Source organism: Sipha flava, unplaced genomic scaffold (assembly GCF_003268045.1).
Source record: "Sipha flava isolate LNK unplaced genomic scaffold, YSA_version1 216_pilon_pilon, whole genome shotgun sequence".
Taxonomy (NCBI): domain Eukaryota; kingdom Metazoa; phylum Arthropoda; class Insecta; order Hemiptera; family Aphididae; genus Sipha; species Sipha flava.
The window spans coordinates 438,618-457,784 of NW_020272841.1; the positions used below are offsets into that span (position 1 = coordinate 438,618).

A 19,167-nucleotide genomic window follows, 5' to 3' on the forward strand; every position below is an offset into this window, starting at 1 on the left:
CCTAAGAGGAATATAGAAGTTTATATGATGCCGAGGTCTGTTGTGAAGTACTAAAGCGATATGAGAAATAAAACCGTGTGCAATGCGTTTTGTTCACACTGCCTAAAATCATCCGTCACAGAGCGTATTTTAAGTAATTTTCGCTAGGCCGCACTTCAATGAAATCGTTTACCACCGCAGTTCGTTGACGGAGTAACGTACAGGGAAAATCAACTACTGTCACTGCGGTCGTTACGGGAATGTGTTGGTCGGCGACACGATCGCCCACCACGGGGAAGAATTCAATTATGACTGGGGGGGGGGGGTGGGGGGGGCACTAGTGCCACGTACTTTATATGTTAAAACATGCTCCGGTGTGAATAAATACGTGACTGTTGGTTTACGCAAACGAAGTGTATTTAAGTGTACGTACTGTAAGTTTCTCGGGGCCGGGTACGTCGGACGGCGAACGAGTGTTTTTAGCGTACGGCACGACCCGAAACGATAATAATACGTAATCGGCGGTGGTAGCCGTCTCCGGGGGCTTGTGTTTCGGACGTCCGTTACGCGGACCGTATTAAAACGCTCGTAATATTGACGCCGGCGGCGTTGCGCGGCCGAGGGCGCGACAGCGCGGGCGGGAAGAAAAATGGGCGTGCTAGAGGGAACACGAAAAACGCATTTGTGACGGCCGCGCGCAGGTTCACGTAGGTATCGCGACCGTACACGTGTATTAAACGCACTCCGTCGGTCGGCGTTGTTTTCGCTGTTGTTGTACAGGTAATAATAATAACGATAATAAAGACGAACAAGAAAGGGAAGAACGAAAAAAAAAAAAAAAATAAATTAATTTTTTCCTCCGACTTCCTACACACACACGCGCGCGCGGAAGCGGCGTTGTAAAACGTTAAAGAGCCTAGTGTAGTACAACGAAATTCAGTGACCAATTAAAATAAAATAAAAAAAAAAAAAATAATAATAAACGATCATAACTCGGCAAAACACTGTTAGACATTATACACGAGTACTTACGGGCGGCAGATGTTCCACGTCAAACCCCGTAGTTATGTGTGCGTGCGCTTCGTCCGCGGTTGTAATGCAGTGGACGGTGTGTCTTCGGTAGCTAGGTTTCACTGCGCACGTCACGACGGATCGTCGAAAGCCACGGGTGGGTGCAGCAGGTTTTTTTTTTCTTTCCGCCGTCCGTTTCACTCTTGACCCTCGCCACGATCTCACCCCGTAACTTTGGGACGCATGCGCGTATGTCGTAAGACACACGGACGACATTGTTACGGTCGCAGCGACCAACGTACCGTGTGCACTATTGTGCGCGACGTCTTCGTCATCGATTATAATGCGTACGTGTTATGTAAATAGATGTGTGCACATGTTCATTATTGCTGCGGTCGTCGGTAACAGTATCACGACAACGTCGACGATAAATATTAATAATAATAATAATAATAATAATGATGATGATATGGAAAACACCGCGGACGAAAAAAAAAAAAGCGGAAAAAAAACTGTTCGTTTTCGATCGGGACGACGACGTGATTTTATAATGCATCGCGCGCAGCACCTGACGGGAATAAATACGTTATTGCAGTCGACGAAACAATTGGAAACAATACATTACGGACCGCGATTCGCGCACCGGAAAGTTCGCGAGATATACCATGGTTGCTCGATGTATTTTTAACTCCGTGATCGTATTTTTTCAATCAAAAATTGAACACTCATTGTTTTTGTACGTCACTGTGTATGAACACCGCACGATGTCGGTTTCCGATTTCTATATTTCGTAAAGAACTCTGCGGTCACTGGAAACGTATTTTTTTCTTCGTCCGAGCAGCAACAAGGGCTTACCGTTAAAAACCGATTGTCCTTATTTTATACACCCCAAAAATAAACCGTTGCGTTACGTATGAATAATACATAATAATAATAATAATAATACATTCGTTTACGAAATACTATAACTAAAAACTATTATTCTGTACGAGGCAAAAATAAACGAATCTGCATCGTGGCGCTAGCGCGATCGTTGCTCGGGTGGGCAACTGAAACGACTGTGCGATACTTCTTCTCTTTCGTCTAGCTTTCAATCCTCACTAAAAGTTTTTGATGTTATAGCTTAACCCCTACGTTTTTCGCGGTCCCGGGCCGATTCTCTCCAGCCTTGAACACTCGTTCGGACGACGGTTTTCTTCCGCTACGTCCGACCGTCTTGTCAACCTTTTTCTCTCTGAATGCGCGATTCGACGGTCGAAAAAAACGTTCTGGGCGTTTCGCTGTTGTTCAACAATCTCGTCGCGTCCCTCCGGCAGACTTACAACTGCCTCGTATCGATTAAATTATTGCGTACGACGATAAGAACCGTTTCTGCTAAAAATCGAGGATAACGGACGCGTTTTTACACAATGCACAATTTTACAATCGTTGTTTCGGAACCATTCGGGAATAGTGGATAGAGCTGTGTTTCAGGTGTTTCAAGTTCCTTTTGTGGCCTATTTTGACAGTATGTGTAGGTATACATAATAAATTATATTATACGGATAATTAAATAAACAAACTTTAATTATATTATTTAATATTGTGGTATATTAGTCCCGATTAATACGTTTTCCTCGAATTTCATATATTTTTCTCAGATAGCTTCAAGAATTTATGATTTGTATTCTTGTAGTCAATTGTAGCTGATATACTATTATTACAAGAAAGTTTTGCACTAAAATTTAGTTTTACTTTTTTTATTACAAAACTTCTTTTATTTGTACCACATATTTTACAATAAATTACATTTAATTTGAGCAACATCAGTTAAAACACGTGTCCCTTACCGTTAAACCGGACACTGTATACCGTCTTGCGTGTGTTCGCCAGTGGCGCCTAACCCTTTGTTTAGCTAAGAGCAGATGCCCACTTCGATAATATATTTTAGTGTTGGACGAGTTGGTCCAGTCACCGGTGGTCGGGTCAGCAAGCCATTGGTTATTGTGGATTATAGACGAACATGGTTGGTAATCGTCTCGCTGGTACCACGCGCTGCCCGATTGTAGATTACTCCACGTATCTTATCAAATCTAATATTATCGTGTAATGCGAACATACCAAATCCTACCACGGGTCGGGTTTCATCATTTTCCGAGTGCATGGCCTACCTAAATCTTTCGGTTTCGGTGCCACCGGTGTTCGCGACAGAATTATTACGTCTGAAAAACGTGTCCTAATTGGGGTGGCCTGCGCGTTTCGCCCGGAAGCGTAAACGCAACGAGCAGCTTTTGACCTAGTGACAAATCATGTGAAACAGTAAGAAACGCGTAAAAACAATTTACAGCAAATTACCAATCGCGGAATTTCGTGAATATTAATGGTTTGATTACATTTATTATATTTCAGTTTTGTTTTGATATAATCTACTTGCCTTTTTTTTTTTAATATTTATTTTAACATAAATTTAAAATATAATCTCTGGCGTGCCTATTGATACGAATACGGCAATAAAACACTTTTTAAAGGTAATCAAGACACTGCTTACTTTATTTTCCAGTACTCGTTGTCGTGGTCAGCGATTAGAGAGTATAGCGACCTTAGAGTTATGAAGTGTAAACCCTGTGGGGCCTAGTTAACTTATCCTTTTGCGCAGTATTCGTCATCATGGTCATTGAAAGAAAAATTTAATAGTATTGAACCGCAGGTAGTTTACTTGTCGGACGATCGGGGAATCGATAACCGAAAAAATACCTGTTACGTACGTCAAACCGTTGCGTGACGTATACGACAATAGGTTTGGTGGATAACGTTATATGTAGTTATCTCATCGTCAGTATCGACTAATGCATACAGGTTCAACTGCTGGCAGATAAAAACGATAAAATGTTACAACGAGTACTCGAAAACATAAATAAATAAATAGTATCGCGTTTATAAACAGAGCTACGAAAAAGAGAAGGTCAGTGGCGTAATTTGGGGTAGGGTAACTCATGCGTTTACAACAGTTTATAGTCGACCTATTCTAAAGTCGATACATCAATAAAATATAAAGCTATTGAAGTATTGTAAATAAGAAAAATGAGACGTGTACTGTACGGTGTTGCACAAAGTGCAAATCATTATATTTTTGTACTGGTTTGACGTTCCACCACGCAGTGGCGCCGAACAAAATATTGAATGGTCTGGTAAACCTAATTTACAACTTACAACCCACCCCACTCAAGGACATACTTTAAAGGGTTGGGAGTTCAACCCCTCTCAAAAAGGTTTGATTTATTTTAGCATTTAGGTACTTAAATGTCTTAAATAGTAATAATGAAATGGGCAGTATTATGATTTATAGTTGATTGGTTTAATTCACTTATTACTCGTATACAAATCCACTACGGCACTACCCGCCACTCTAAAAAATATGATCTGGTCATAACCAGACTTGAACTCAGAATTCGACGCCACCGCAGTATATCGAAACTTTAGTAAACTGAACCGCCGAACCAGCAATTTAATAAGGACATGCCGACTACCCTACTCTAAAAAATATTGAGATCACACAACTGAAGGAGGTTCATTGTAGTTATATTTGCAATGTCGTATCATGCTGTATAATAGTAGCGTAGTATTCTTTAATAATTATTGTAATAATTCGTATTAACATTGATTAATTTATAAAACTATTAAATTTAAATTGTCATTTTCATACTATTGATCAACATTTTTATGTTTTTCGCACAATGTCGATACAACTACTGGTTAATCATAAATCAAAAATATTTTATACAAACGCAAAATGGATTAACGAATGTATTATGAGTTATAGCTAGTGCTGAGATTTTCAGGGCACCTAGCACTGTTTTGAGTTTTCCAAAGTTGTCCGTGCGATGTTTATGCATAATTGTCACAATTTTATTTCACGTAATTTTTATTAAGAGTAGAAAAGTTAATTTTGCATTTTTAATTGAAAATGTTTGATATTAAAGTGATTTTCTTTGTTATTCAGTGCACTTTAAAATTGTTTATAGTTTTTGAATTCAAAAGTCGAATTTAAATTTAAGTATTTAAATCCACTCACGTTAACGTGATTTTGATACAAAATACATAACATAATTTTTATTCGAAAATCTAACGATCTGATCAATTTTCTACCTACGCCGGTTTCGTTTCAGTGTATCAATCTGAACGACTATTGATGATATTCACATTTATTTTTTCAACATCAATATCACTGAGCCGGTATCTATATTTCTTGCACGAATCTGTCCTAAAAAATTTTCATTTCGTACTACTCTCGTGGAAATACTGTGGACGCGTATTTTCCAGAAAAGTTTAATTACGTTGCAACGCAGATTTTTTTTAAATTTCTTATTTCTCTAGATTCGTATATTATATATTGTATATTATGTTTATCAACAAACGATACACAATTAAAGCCTTTCTGCGGACCATATTTTCAATTGTATCAGACGAATTATTAAAAATGCAGTCAATACATGTCGTTTTGCCATATTTAATTCCTCGATCAAGCGTTACCGATTCAACGTTCTTAATGAGTTTTTATAATTATAATAGTACACGATTCTTTTATTTTTTTTATTTTTCACCATTTACAATTTATAGACGAACAAAATCATTATTTTGATATCCCTTTTAAAACATTTGTTCAGATTACTACTGAAAATCATTTGTAGACAATTACTTATTGGTCCATTAACCGTTGGTATGCTGGTCATATCGGCGTTCACTGAAATTAATACGCCTAACTGTAGGCCTGCAACGTTTGGCGTACGATATCATACCTGCATTTGATGTTTACCGTTACAGGGACGTGCCAGGATAAACGGTTCTGTAACGAAATTTCACTACAGCTGTATCACACGTGTATAAAGTAACAGCTCTCTATATATATGGATATTATGATATGCTAATCAATTTTTTTTTTTATGTTGGCCATCGATTTATCATAAATTTTTTATTTATTAAATGTTTTTGACACAACAATACGTATAGTATTATCGAGAACATCGTTACGACGTAAAATATTAGTCTTTTTTTTTTAATTATTATCATTTTATAAAGTGGCATTGTAAAAAAAATAAAAAGGTACAATGCCAATAAAATTATAAGCTCGTGAAAAATATTGCGATTGTGGTTGCGCTTTATGAGGTGGTGGATTAAAATAAAAATACAAGTACAAATAAACAGTCCAATAATATCAGTTCGTGTAGAAAGTTTATTGTACGAACACATAAAACTTAAACAGAAAAGTAACCGTCCTTCCCGACGAGTCCATTAGAAGTATGTTATGTTTTAGTTTATCGAAACATATTTTATCATTAACGGTTTTATTGGTGTATTGAATTTTTCAAAAGTTAATATCCATCGTTAATAGTTGATTTCAAACAAAGCCTGTTATATTGGTAGTATGTACTGTATGCATTTTACGATTTTGAGTGGAGTGAAAAGAAAATATTGGGTTCTAATGGTATTTTCACAATATGATGGTTTAAAACATTTTAGTTTTATTTTACTTATTTCTATGATTAGAGTGAAGATTTTGATGTCCAAAAATAATAGCCCCATACGGTCGTGTACAAAGTGCAATTTTATCTAAAACAAAAAATGTTCTTATTACCATGTACACTATATTGGCTCTCAAAACTGATAAATAATGTACTTGTATGTTTTTTAAACAAATTAACATACGGAATTGAACTTGAAAGAAAAAAAAGCGAAAAATGTGAATTAAAATCTGTCACCATTACAGATCCGTATCAAGTACAAACATTGTGTTATCAGAACACATTTTCCAGTAGAAAAGCGTTGTCTGCGAAGTTAAAAATATAAGACGAATAGGAAATATTTAACCCTTAAATCGGTATAATACGCATATTATGTGACGGTTATAGTTTTTTTGTTTAAAAAATACGGTTAACCTAATAACCATAATAACTTAAAGTCGCCCAAGGTTAATAAACCGCCGAGACAAAAAGCGCGAAGAACGCCAATGTGGATCGCCGTCCCTTGGCCGCTTAATGTAAAACAGTATTGTAATTTTGCACGTAAGATGTGTGTTTAATATGTGTTTATTTTATATTTACTTCTGTTTGATTATTACATTAATTATTGGAATTTGTAACTCTCTACCATCATCGCAAGCTTTGCTTACTGGTGGTGGATATATTCATTTTATTATTTATTTGTATACTTGTTCTTTTAAGCTCTGTATAATTTATATAATAAATGACTTTATTGAGAAAAAAAATTAAAATAAATATGTGTGTGTATGTTTTTTCCAGTTCAATCATTCCAACTCGAATCGCATACGGTTTTTTCGATCCCGTTCGCGACGATAAAATCGTTGTGCCGATACGAGTCGGTCGCGTTTGTCATTTCTCATATTTTATCCCTGTCGCCGCGGGCCCGCCGAATAGTTTTCCGGCCGTAACGTTTACAACACACGAGACCCATGCGTGATTCGCGAAAACGAAAAAAAATGAAAAAAAAAATTGAAAAAAATACGAAAATCGAACGACGCGTTCTATAGACTCGATTGCATTGAGCGAGTTTACAAAAGCTGCTTTGCCGATCGGTCGATCAAACGATCGCGGTCCGTTGTGCCGGGAAAAAGAAAATAATCGGTAAGCTTACCTGCCACTTCTTTTCGACCGTCGTTCGAATATTTTTACGTGTCGACTTCCGTTGACAATCGTAACGCATTTTGTTCGCCCTTTGTGCACGGCCCGTCGCTGTACCGATTTTCTCACGATCGATTTCTCCCAATGACGAAGAAAAAAAACACCCAAAATTACGATACACCTGTCGTGGATAACATCGGATCGCAACACTCGTACGTTTTTTTTATCGTCTTTTTCGCACCCGACGACGAGCACTGCTTCACACACTTCATATTATTTTCTTTCGCGTAAACGCGTGTTAGATACGTCGTGCAGATAGACCGCTCAGCTGCACGCGCCATCGTGACGACGTCCGGGGTGTACCCGTCACGGGAAGGGGACGGGCAAACACAATCGACAAACGTTAATGTTATTCCATTATAGTATATTTTTTTTTATTTTACACAAAACGGTCGCTTACGCGATATTATTACATGTATATTATGTATACGCGTACAGATCACACGATGAAAAATTCAAACAAATGCGTTATTTTTTTTTTTATTTTTATTTTGTTAAAAATTAAATTCACAATTTAATGTATAGAGATATAATTTAATAGAAAACATCTAATTATAATAATATTTGTTCATATGTGTTTATGTATAGAGACGTATTGAGTATACGGCGTAAATGAAAAAAAAAAATTCTAACTGTATTTACACGTAAAAATAATTACACATTATTGGCGCATTTTACAACGACTAAATATAATAATACGTACACACAGAGCAAAATGCGTAATATTATATATATATATGTATGTATAAAATAAGAAAACATATCTTTGGTACCTAGTCTATAATAGTCTAATGTAGTATCATAGTTTAACTATTTATTTACACGAACTATAACACCGTAGAGGCGTAGAGCTTAAAAACGTTTTAAGAAAAACTGAAACAATCGAAACGTTTTTGCGCAACATGCGTACGCGAGAAGAAGAAAAACAAAACCGTATATTAATAATAATGATAATAATAATAATAATAATAATAATAATAAAAAAAACTTAGTTTTTGGTAACTGCGAGAATGCGTCGTATTGTGATCGAAGTGAAATAATCAACAAAAAAAATCGGAAAATCCTCAGTAATTATAATTTGTTAACGAAGACCGGTGCGATGTAATTTCGTGACGCGAACTATGAATCGGGTAATGCGATCACGCTAACAGGACGCAGTGAATTTTTTCTCGCGAAAACGATAATAAACGCGTCACGGATGAGCGGATGAAGTGTCGGGGGGAGCTTGGCGAGGGTCGTCCGATGCTGCGTGATCGAGTGACGGGATCGACAGGGGTGGCGCGAGGTGTTCTCTTAGGAGCGCACGAAACGGTAAAACGATAAGGTCAGGAAAGGAAACGATAACATTTAAAACCATTATTGCATCGGGCGTATTGCACATGGAAACGACGCATCGGTCCCGTCGCCGCCGAGACGATCGAGAAAATCGAGGACGCCGGACATGGACGTTGTCTGGTGACGGGCGAAACACACACCGTATTATTTTCGCAACATCTGCACGCGGGACAAGAACGGATATGTACAATAAGGGACGAGAGTTATAACTACGAATACGTTACGCATACCGGTGGACGACGAACGCTCCAGGGGTCGTGCGGACGTGAAAAACGTTTCTGGTCCCGACGGCATGGCCTGCGACGGCGTTATCGGCGCGGAAACGACTGCTTTACAACAACTATTATAGTAATAATAATAATAATAATAATAAATATAATAATCGTATGAACCAGGGGCGCGACAGTGAGGGGTCGTACGTAAACGTTTCGGTTCCCGGAGATTGCGTCATTCCGGTAGATTTTTATGTTTCCGGCGATCTCACAGTTTCTCGCGCATCGCATTACACAATAAACTATGATCGATGGCGATCGTGCGCGCACGACGAGACCGTCTAAGGGTCGTCCGTCTTGGTCGGGCTGTCGAACGGCGGCGAACCGTACCGGGCCGCGGTGGACGACGAACCGGCGGCCGAAGGCGAGTGCCGTTTTTGGTACTTGGTGGCCGACCGGCCGTCCGCGTCCGGCGACGGCAGCGACTCGGCCGACGACGAACCCGTGCCCGGTGGTGACCGCGCGGGGCTATAGCCACCGCGGTGCTGGTGTTGCTGCTGATGGTGGTGGCCGTGAAGTTGACCGTGATGGTGGTGGTGATGGACGATGGCCGCGGCGGACGTAGCGGTGGTCGTGGCAGCGGTCGGCTGCTGTCCGTGCAACGACAACGACAACGACAACGAAGACGACGGCGGCGACGACGAGGACGACGACGACACGGTGGACGTTGGCTGCTGCTGCTGCGGCGGCGGCTGGAATGCGGCCGCCGACACGTACCTGGGGTACTGCGCTTGCGGCGACCACGGGAACATGGACGAAGGGTGCGGGGGCGGTGGCGGCGGCCCGGGATACGAGGACGCGGCGGCCGCGGCCGCGGCTGCTGCAGCGGCCGCGAACCGCGACTGAGACTGTTGGAAATGGTTACCGTAAACTATGAGCGAGTGCATGCCCGCGGCTGCGGCTGCAGCGGCCGCGGCCGAGTGCTGGTAGTGCTGTTGCTGCTGCGGAGGCGGTGGTGGTCCACCACCATCGGCACCGCCGGACGACGACCTTCCGGCACCACCACCACCGCCACCGCTACCACCACCACCGCCAGACGATGAAGAGGACGCGGCAGCAGCGGCCGCGGCGTTGTTCAGCATGTGAAACTGGGCCCGAGCGGCGGCCGCAGCGGCCAACATGAATCCGGAACCGCCATTTGCCTGGTCCTGTTGCTGCTGCTGGTGCTGATGCTGCTGGTGCTGTTGTTGTAGGTGCTGGTGCTGGAGGTGCTGTTCCATGACGGACTGCTGCCCGGGGTGGCCACCTCCGTCCTGCGACGGCCAGAACATTGGCGTGGCCGCGCGGCTCAGCAGGTGCTGGTTGTACTGGTGCTCCAGGAACATCAAGTCCACCGGGTCTCTGTGTGCGAAAACGAAACTATTAGATATTGGTATTGATGTTGTAATTTCGTTGTTTATGGCAAGACCGGGCAAACTAATTGATTTTTTTTTTTAACTCGCTACTAGTGTATTTATATTTTCTGTTCATTTATAATCGTTTCAACTTGTAGAAAAATATAAAACAAACTTGAAATTATTTTAAGAATCAGTTAACTTTTTTCAAACAGAATAATGTTGCGATTTTTAAATGCGATTATATTAATGTACGTTACTCCATAGGCGTACGCAGACCTTTTTTTCAGGGTATGCCACTGCCTACGCCCCCCCCCTAAAACTGAGAGTTAATTTAAGCGTTCGAAATTCTGGTCTTAATAACTATTTAAATTTTATATTTTAATTTTTTTTCCCGAAAAAAGTAACTGAATGGCTATTTCTTAATCGTTCTTACTGTCTTCATAATTAAAATTTAAAATCAATTACGAAAAAAAAAAATTAAATACATAACACTTGAAATGGTTTGAGTAATACCTACATAAGATCAAATATGTCATAAATGTTATTTATTTTTTATAATTTTAGAAAGAAGGCTCTATATTTAGGATATGCAATTGCATACCTTGCATATCTCCTGCGCATGCCTATGCATTACTCCTATTCATTTTGAAATCCAAGAATAATTCGTTGAACATTTCCAGAATCATAATGCTAATTGTTAAATAATAATTATAATATAATAAAATAAATATATAGTAAATAAAATATAATAAAATAATTAAAACAATTAGTTTAACCAAAATTTATATTTTAAATGCCTGGGTTTTAAATTCGGAAAATAACTATAAAAAGTTAACCGATTAAATACATGTCACGATTAAACTCGTTAAGTACTTTTTTTTTTACTTTTTTAAAAAAAAAAACATTATTCTGTTCAGCTACATAGTGGACTTAACTTGAACTTTTAAACTCGTTAACATCTGGCCTTGAATTTATGGTAAACGAATTAGAACTGCGGCTCTTTTTCGAAACACAGCAAATATACGAATATTGTCAAGTTTTAACTAATCGATAGTAATGTTTTCAATTATTTTCCGTTTTTATAATTAAACTACCACGTAACGTTACGCATTACACTGTTATTATGATGTACAACGCTGTTGTCGGACGTGTCGCGGTGACGGGCCAACGAAATCGTAAAATTGAAAATAAAAACTACCACATCGTAAATCGTCGTTATAATCTCCCGCGAGCAGCGACATTATATCCATCAAATAATCTCCAGGATGTTGGTGCCCGATAATTTATTGCGTTTTTTAGTACCGCTGCTGCGTATAATACCGATATGTACCTGCAGCGGCACGGGTATGTTAATAAATACAGTTGAACGGTTACCGCGGTATACCGCTGCAGTACTAACTTGCTGTTAAAGAAATTCGTTTTGAATAATCCGTTTTTCGGAGCATACACGAGCCGGTTCGTGGTACTGACGAATCGGTGACGGTTGAACGAGTTGAGTATAAACGATATATTCGTTGTAGAACTAGATCTTTCGGATCGCGTTCCGATCCAATATCAATAACTGTCGTATGACCTTATTTAAACGTAATTTTTTCGTTAGCAAAACGATCAAGTGAGTAAAACGCATCTAGAACAACAATAGTTGTGATTATAGATGATCACCCTTTCTGGTCGATTATGTTTTCGAGTGCGATTCCGAGCGTATAACCCGATCCAGACGAAACGCACGCAGGATTCCGTACCGTACTTGTACGTGCGTTGAAGGGACACGTCGAGAATTCGTCAGGGCCTGAGAAGAAGGGCGAACTCTCCGAGGAACAGAGAAAACGCCGTGGTTCCGACGAACCCGTTAGACCCGGCGTGCACCCTAGGGCCAGTGGCGGCATACGGTGCGCGCGAACGTTTACCGTCGTGCGTTATTAGTTTACGACGCGCGCGCGCAGCAGAACCACCGGCGAACCGGTCGGCGCGATGTGTAAACCGATGGCCGCACGGTCCATTAGCGGTTATTATCGTAACGTGCCGATGGATTTCGTCACGCGCACACGCACTCGCGCGCGCGGACTAGCCGCCGAAACGGCCGCAGGCGGACCGCGGGAGCTTAATAATAAAAAAAAAAAAAAAAAATAATAATATAAAAAAAAAATTATACAATACGTGCGTGCGTGTGCGCGTGTAGAAAATATGTGTAACGCGTATAATGTCATGCGGCGGTCGTGTAAACGGGTACGCGCTCGTGTGCGTACGTGTCCTGCGCGCGCACATAAAACTGTAATAATAGCCGAACGCGGTCGAGGTGCGAAGAAATTTCCAGTCGACGACGTGTGTATAATTTACGCGGACGTGTTAAAGACTTATTAAAAAACGCTGTCGGGCGAAACGGACGCGGGCGAGGCGTGAGAGGCGCGGCGAGAGGGTCGGAGCTGGTTGAGTGGGGGTGACGGAGGGGAAAGGAATAATAATAGTGAAAAACACGAAAAACTATGTACACGATAATAATTAGAAGCCATCGAGCATCGTTGCCCACAGCGATTTTCGTTGGCCGCGGTCGAATTACCGGTTTTAATAACATAATAACGATTTCACCCCGAGCCGCGGTCCTTGTGCCACCGCCGGTGGTGCGCGCCCGGCGATACCGATCGGCGGCGGCGGCTCAAGGTCCCAAACAATAGGTCCGTCGATTAATTATTATACGCTTGGATATTTAATATTCGTACAAGTTCTCACATTCTACGTCCCCCCCGATCCTCCCACCACTAACCCCGTCGTCCACCACCTAACGTTTAGTCCGTCATACGTGACGACGATGACGCGAAGCCTTCAAATTAAATTAATATAAATAAAAAATAAAAACGCATCAACAGCGCTCGTTAACTACCGGGTTAGGTTTACCGGCTAGGCGAACGTATCATGTCCCAAAGGTGTTATCGAGTACGAAACAACTGCTATCGTCGGAAATCGTTTCTCGCCACCGCAATAAAAGGTATTTCCACGATTTTTTTTTTTTTTTTTTTTATCAAGAGTCAAAATGCAATAAATTCCCTGTACGATTACGTCGGAAACAGTAGTACGAAAAATAGTCCACGTGCACTTGGATGTCCGGTACACTCTTTGTCCGTCGATCGTTTCCGAGGCGTCGAACGGGCATCGATCGATTTCCGAGCGATAAATCTGCCACCCTTCGGGTTCCTGTCAGGAGCTTCTACGCCGTTTGCGTCGCGCGGCTGGTGCCAATATGTTAAAGATCAGGGCCGGGGGGGGGGGGAATAGTTATCCGAAAGTCGATTGTCTGCAGTCCGGGCACGACTTTCGGCAAAGTCGACGACGTACACGCGCAATCCTACCGACCATCCTACCGCACCGGTCGAGGAGTCGCTCCTCTTGTTCGGACTCGGCGTTCAACGGCCACCTGTACGTCCGACGACGGTGTTCATAAACGCGTATCGCAATAACGCCGAACGTCGTTGGCACGTACGTCGGTAGTAGTGGTACCGGTCGCCGACCAGTTTTTATTTTTATTTATCGTTATTGTAATATGTGCGCACGCACACATCGGCGCGGCGCACCGCAATAATAATAATACGTACGTACGGCGAACGAATATCGTTTATGATAAATTATAAATCGTATTTTCCCGTGGCAAATCGACGACAAAAAGCGATAAAACCGACGACGACGTGCAGACGTGATGGACTTACCGCCGCCACTGCGGGTATCCGACGGTGCGACGCTCGCACGCACATACACGTACGAATTAAGCGTTATAATATACGACTACCATCGCTGTTGTTATTATTGTTGTTGTCGTTGTTGTTGGACGTTCGGGCTGGTACGGTTTTACGAGGCGGACCGGCGCGCGTAATAAATACGAGTGGCGAATTTCCAAACTCAAAATAAATACACGTTCCGCGCGTAAGCAAAATATTACGTTCGTTTCGACACGACAATAATGTTCAGGAGGAGAAAAAAAAAATAACGACAGTAACGTTCGCACGAGCTAAACGAGTGTAATAATTCAATAAACGAACACGTACCTACATAATAATGTTGCGGTGTGTGTGCTATAACCTTTGTGCGCGTACGGTTTCTCGTCCTTGGCGACTTTACGATTTTTTACTCGATACGTACATACGTAAATATTATGCGTACGTTAATATCCGACGAGTTATGCGCGTACACCGTGTCGTCCGCAGTCCGTTGTTACGGTTTTAAATCTTTTTCGACGGCCGTAACCCGACGCGTACGTGCGCTCGTACGACTACGTGCTGCGCGTATCGCATAATGTACTATACAACGGGGTCGGGAATACGCGCGTGTCCGATGCACCGAGGCGCTTATAGCAGGGACGGGCAACTCAAAGACACCAGAGGGCCGATTTTTAGAAAATTAAAATCCAGCGGGCCGAAACATAGGGCGAGAAAAAAGGTCATTCCAAATATGAATTTTAATTAGCATTTGTGTACACCGAAACAATACATTTAACACACGCGGCAGCACGTCACGAATGATACGAAGAAACCGCATATAGTTCGGTGGAAACAGCCATGTTTGAAAGTTATACGTATACATGCATATGACATTTAGACATTTAACGATGTTTAATACCAGATAACAATTTTTACATCTGTAAGCTAAAGTATAGACGATAAACTTTGAAATTGTATGATGTAATTTGAAAATAAAGTACGGACCGGATAAGAAAGGCTCGCGGGCCGCCAGTTGTCCACCATGGCTTATAGCTTTCGCGTCTAGCATATTTCCGCGCATACCGTACGCTCGTGACGTTCACGCAGCAGGGACGGGCCGCGTAAATGTTTCCATCCGGCTTGCGTTACCTTTTCAAATCACTTCATCACACATTTTACCGGCTATCGATTTTTTCCACGTTGATCGTAAAATGTAGACATTATATTTCTCTCTAGCGTCGAGCTCCAGCTAAATCATTAAACGTCTAAACGTAATTTATGTCCGTGTCGGCTTTGCTGTAGGTACCGGCCACTCGTTCCATCGTGTTGGTTCAGTCGTAAAATCAAACTAATTAAAATGTACGCTACCCGTGGATTTTAGTGACCTTTTTTCGTTTTCGCTTTCCCCACTACGGTTCGCTTGGTTTCAAAGTTTTAAAAATTGGCCCTCCGATTGCTTCGAGTTGCCTCTGCTCTAAGGGTTCAAAATATCGCAGCGGTATCGAACGTTTACGCGCGCGACTGATACCGGTAAGTACTACCGAAACCTACGTGTTTACATAGGACACTCGCACCGTATGTCACACGTCGATGGCGGTCCTTCTTATAACCGCATTTCCATCGGTATCGAACAGCGGGTTTCGCGAAAGGAGTTCGGATTCGACGTAATCTTGAAAAATTTCGACACGCACCGATCGTCCGTACTATCGTCACGGCTAATTGTCGCGCACTTCGACGTTGACGAAGACACGTTGACGTTCCGCGTCGGTATTCGGATTGGAAATACGTAAATACGTAGGGACTTGGGTAAAAAAAATCACGTCACCGTAAAAACACGTGGAATCGAAACGGTCGGGGTGCGCGCTACGATTTCACGGGAAGATCTATTTGGGCTACTAGGTGCAGTTGCCTTTGCATCCTTATGATTCGAACATTAGCTGCTTGTCGCATTCGTACCGCCGTGCACGTGCGCACGCACCGTTTGCGATCAGCGCGTCCTCAGCCGCGCGCCAGCGTTTCACTGGACACCGATTATTTCCCATGTGGTCGAAACGGAGCGTAAAAAGAAAAAGGAAAACGTAAACAAATAATATTCTATTACCATTGTGTTATATTAGACTCTTAACCATATAGCGGTGTTTACCCGTCCTCTTCGATGCGCGACGATAATGATATTAAATCTTCTACGCGTTGCGCGCGCCCGATATATGATAATCTAATTTTAATGATTTTCGTCCTGGAGCGGTAACAAGGTGCGCAGCTATTCGTACCCAACCACCGTCTCGCGGTTATCGCGGAAAGCATCTCCGGCGAACAGACGAACGCGCGCCGCACAGCTACTTAACCAGGTACTCGCAACGTGCTGAGGATACGGTAAATAGGTACTTGTGTTTCTTATGCACCGTGAGCGTTCTAAGTTTTTTTTCTCTTTCCAGAAAACACGTTAATATCACGTTTGAAGAATGGTGTTCCGATGACACTGGATAACATAACGGTTTTCTATTGGTTACCTCAAAATTAACTTCGACCTCGAAAAAGACCAAATGTTTCTTGACAGATTTCAAAAACATCAAACCAAATATTCTGCAGCCCGTTTTGAAAGTTCTGTACACCCAACCCATTGGCGGTACGTCGAGTTAGACTACGTGTAAAGTGCCATCATAAAGATAAACAATAGAAACAATAACGGAATACTTGTGTGAAACCAACGTACTTCATGATTAATAGAAAATGAGAACTGTTTGCCCATTATTTCATCAGAAATAAATTACTATTGTTACCAAAGTAACTGGTTTTCATTTTTTCTCGATGAGTTATGATATTTTCGTTGCATCCCGTTAAAAATACTAAGGTTTTGTTTTGAACGAGTGAAATTGATGTGACGACAAGAATTCGAGAAATAAGTTTCTTAAACTTGGATTTTGTTGTATTAATAATTATTAATATATATATATATATATATACTCGTCCATAAGAAGGACCTTAAAACCACAATATTTACATGCTCGTTGCAAAAATAAACGGAAATTGTATCTGATAATTTAAGCGTATTTTCATGATCACAACCAAAAGGAAAAGCGACAGACTTCGAGTGCTTAAAACGACGTGGGAAAATCAGGTGCTTCCAAGGGTTTAGCGGTTAACGATGAACTGGATGGACGCGCGCATCAACGTGTTTAGGTGTGCACGAGATGCACCGCGTCGGAGTTACACTAGAAAACATAAATAAACGATGTACCGCGTGTGAACGATAATAATAGATACCAATTATTGAACGGAAAGAGAAAAAAAACGTACACGTGCGTTGTTATCGGAAACAACATCACACACCACTGGTACGGGAGAAACTTCTTAGCCTGTACCGCCGCTAAGTATTTCGATAAGTCAATAACGTTCGCGGCACATGTGCACGAATGTACCGTAACGGTTTAGACGTAAGTCGTGTGCGCGTACGCTTTAAAACAGAAATCGACTTGGCCCGACGACGACACGTTTAGTGCGGGTTATCGTATCGCAACGTTACCAGCCCTTCGGTGGCACGTCTGTAGCTCGCGTACAATATTTCGAAGGGCCGGTCGAGAGACGAAATCACACGAAACGTAACGGTTATACGTGGTGAAAATCCGAAGCGCGTCTCTTGCGCATCGTGCCCGTCTCAATCGTTCGGCGACATGTCGCAGCACTTTCTATGGTGATCACACGCATGTCAGTCGGATACAGAGTTTATACGTGTACCACCCGTACTGTTATTGCGATGACGTCGAGAAGAACGTGCGTTCGGAAAGGATCGAGAATAGAATATTGTAAAAAAAAAACTCTGGAACCAGCAGACGTAACGAGTGAGAGAGAGACTCGAGACGAACACAATGATACGACCCGTAGGAGGAATTTATCAACTACAAGTGGATATGAAACAAGAACACGCATTGGATAATACAATCGAACAATACGATCGATGAGAAATTATTTAAACGGTCTGTTCTCGTCGTATAATTCCCCCCCCTCCTACCTAATATATTATAATAATAGTTTGGTTGGCTGTTGTTTTAGACATTAAAACGGATCGCGAACAACGTGTGTAAATAATAATAATAATGGGGAAGGGAAATGCTGTTCAGTAGACGTTGAACGCTACAAAGCATTCGTGTCCGTCAACGCGTTCCGATGCGCAACCAGACACGACCAGAAACGCGGTTACCGTAGGTATTCGACTGCACCGTAAGCCGATCGCGACAAATGTTGGCACACGCGCGAAACACCGCTGACGGTCGGTACCCGATGATCTCGACGTGCGTACGCGAGTCGTGTCGAGTCGCTGACGGAAACCACCACACCTCCTGTGCGGGACGTACGTCGTAACAATAATAAATAAATATAAATCGTAACACGTCGTGGGCACACGTCCATCGCGCGTCCGTGCGACGTGTATTATCGGGCCGACGATGGGAAACGAAACGGAATGGGGAAAAAAAATAAATAAATAATAATAGGAAGTTAATAATACGACAATAATATAACCATCCGACATGAACGGCATTAGCTTTAACTCGCGCGCACGCACGTAAAATGTACGCGTACGCGTGTGTGCGTCTTGTTAGACGGCTCGAGGCGAGACACGCAACGGTTATTTTTGTTATTTTTTTTTTTGTTGTCGATCGGAGAAATACACCGAGCTCGTAGGCGCTCGCACAGAAACGCGCGCGCGGACATATCGCGTTGTTACGTACTCGTTTACGGACACGATTCTGACGTGCACCGCGGCGATCGGGGGGGGGGGGGGGCGAGTGCGGCGTTATCGGCGGGTAAATCGTACGCGGCGCGCGTTACGGGTGCCACAAGATACGCAGGGCGGTAAAAAAAATTTTTTATCCAG

At 42.1% G+C, this 19,167-nt stretch overlaps 1 protein-coding gene across 1 annotated transcript in view; it reads right to left on the minus strand.

Annotated features, from left to right (window-relative positions):
• Positions 1-8,211: 8,211 nt before the first annotated feature.
• Positions 8,212-19,167, minus strand: part of LOC112682945 (optomotor-blind protein-like) — a 56,839-nt gene continuing 45,883 nt past the window's right edge. Inside the window, exon 6 of the mRNA XM_025553735.1 lies at positions 8,212-10,612. Within this exon, the coding sequence (XP_025409520.1) occupies positions 9,553-10,612 (1,060 nt within the window). The 3' untranslated portion in view covers positions 8,212-9,552. The remainder of the gene's footprint in view (positions 10,613-19,167) is intronic.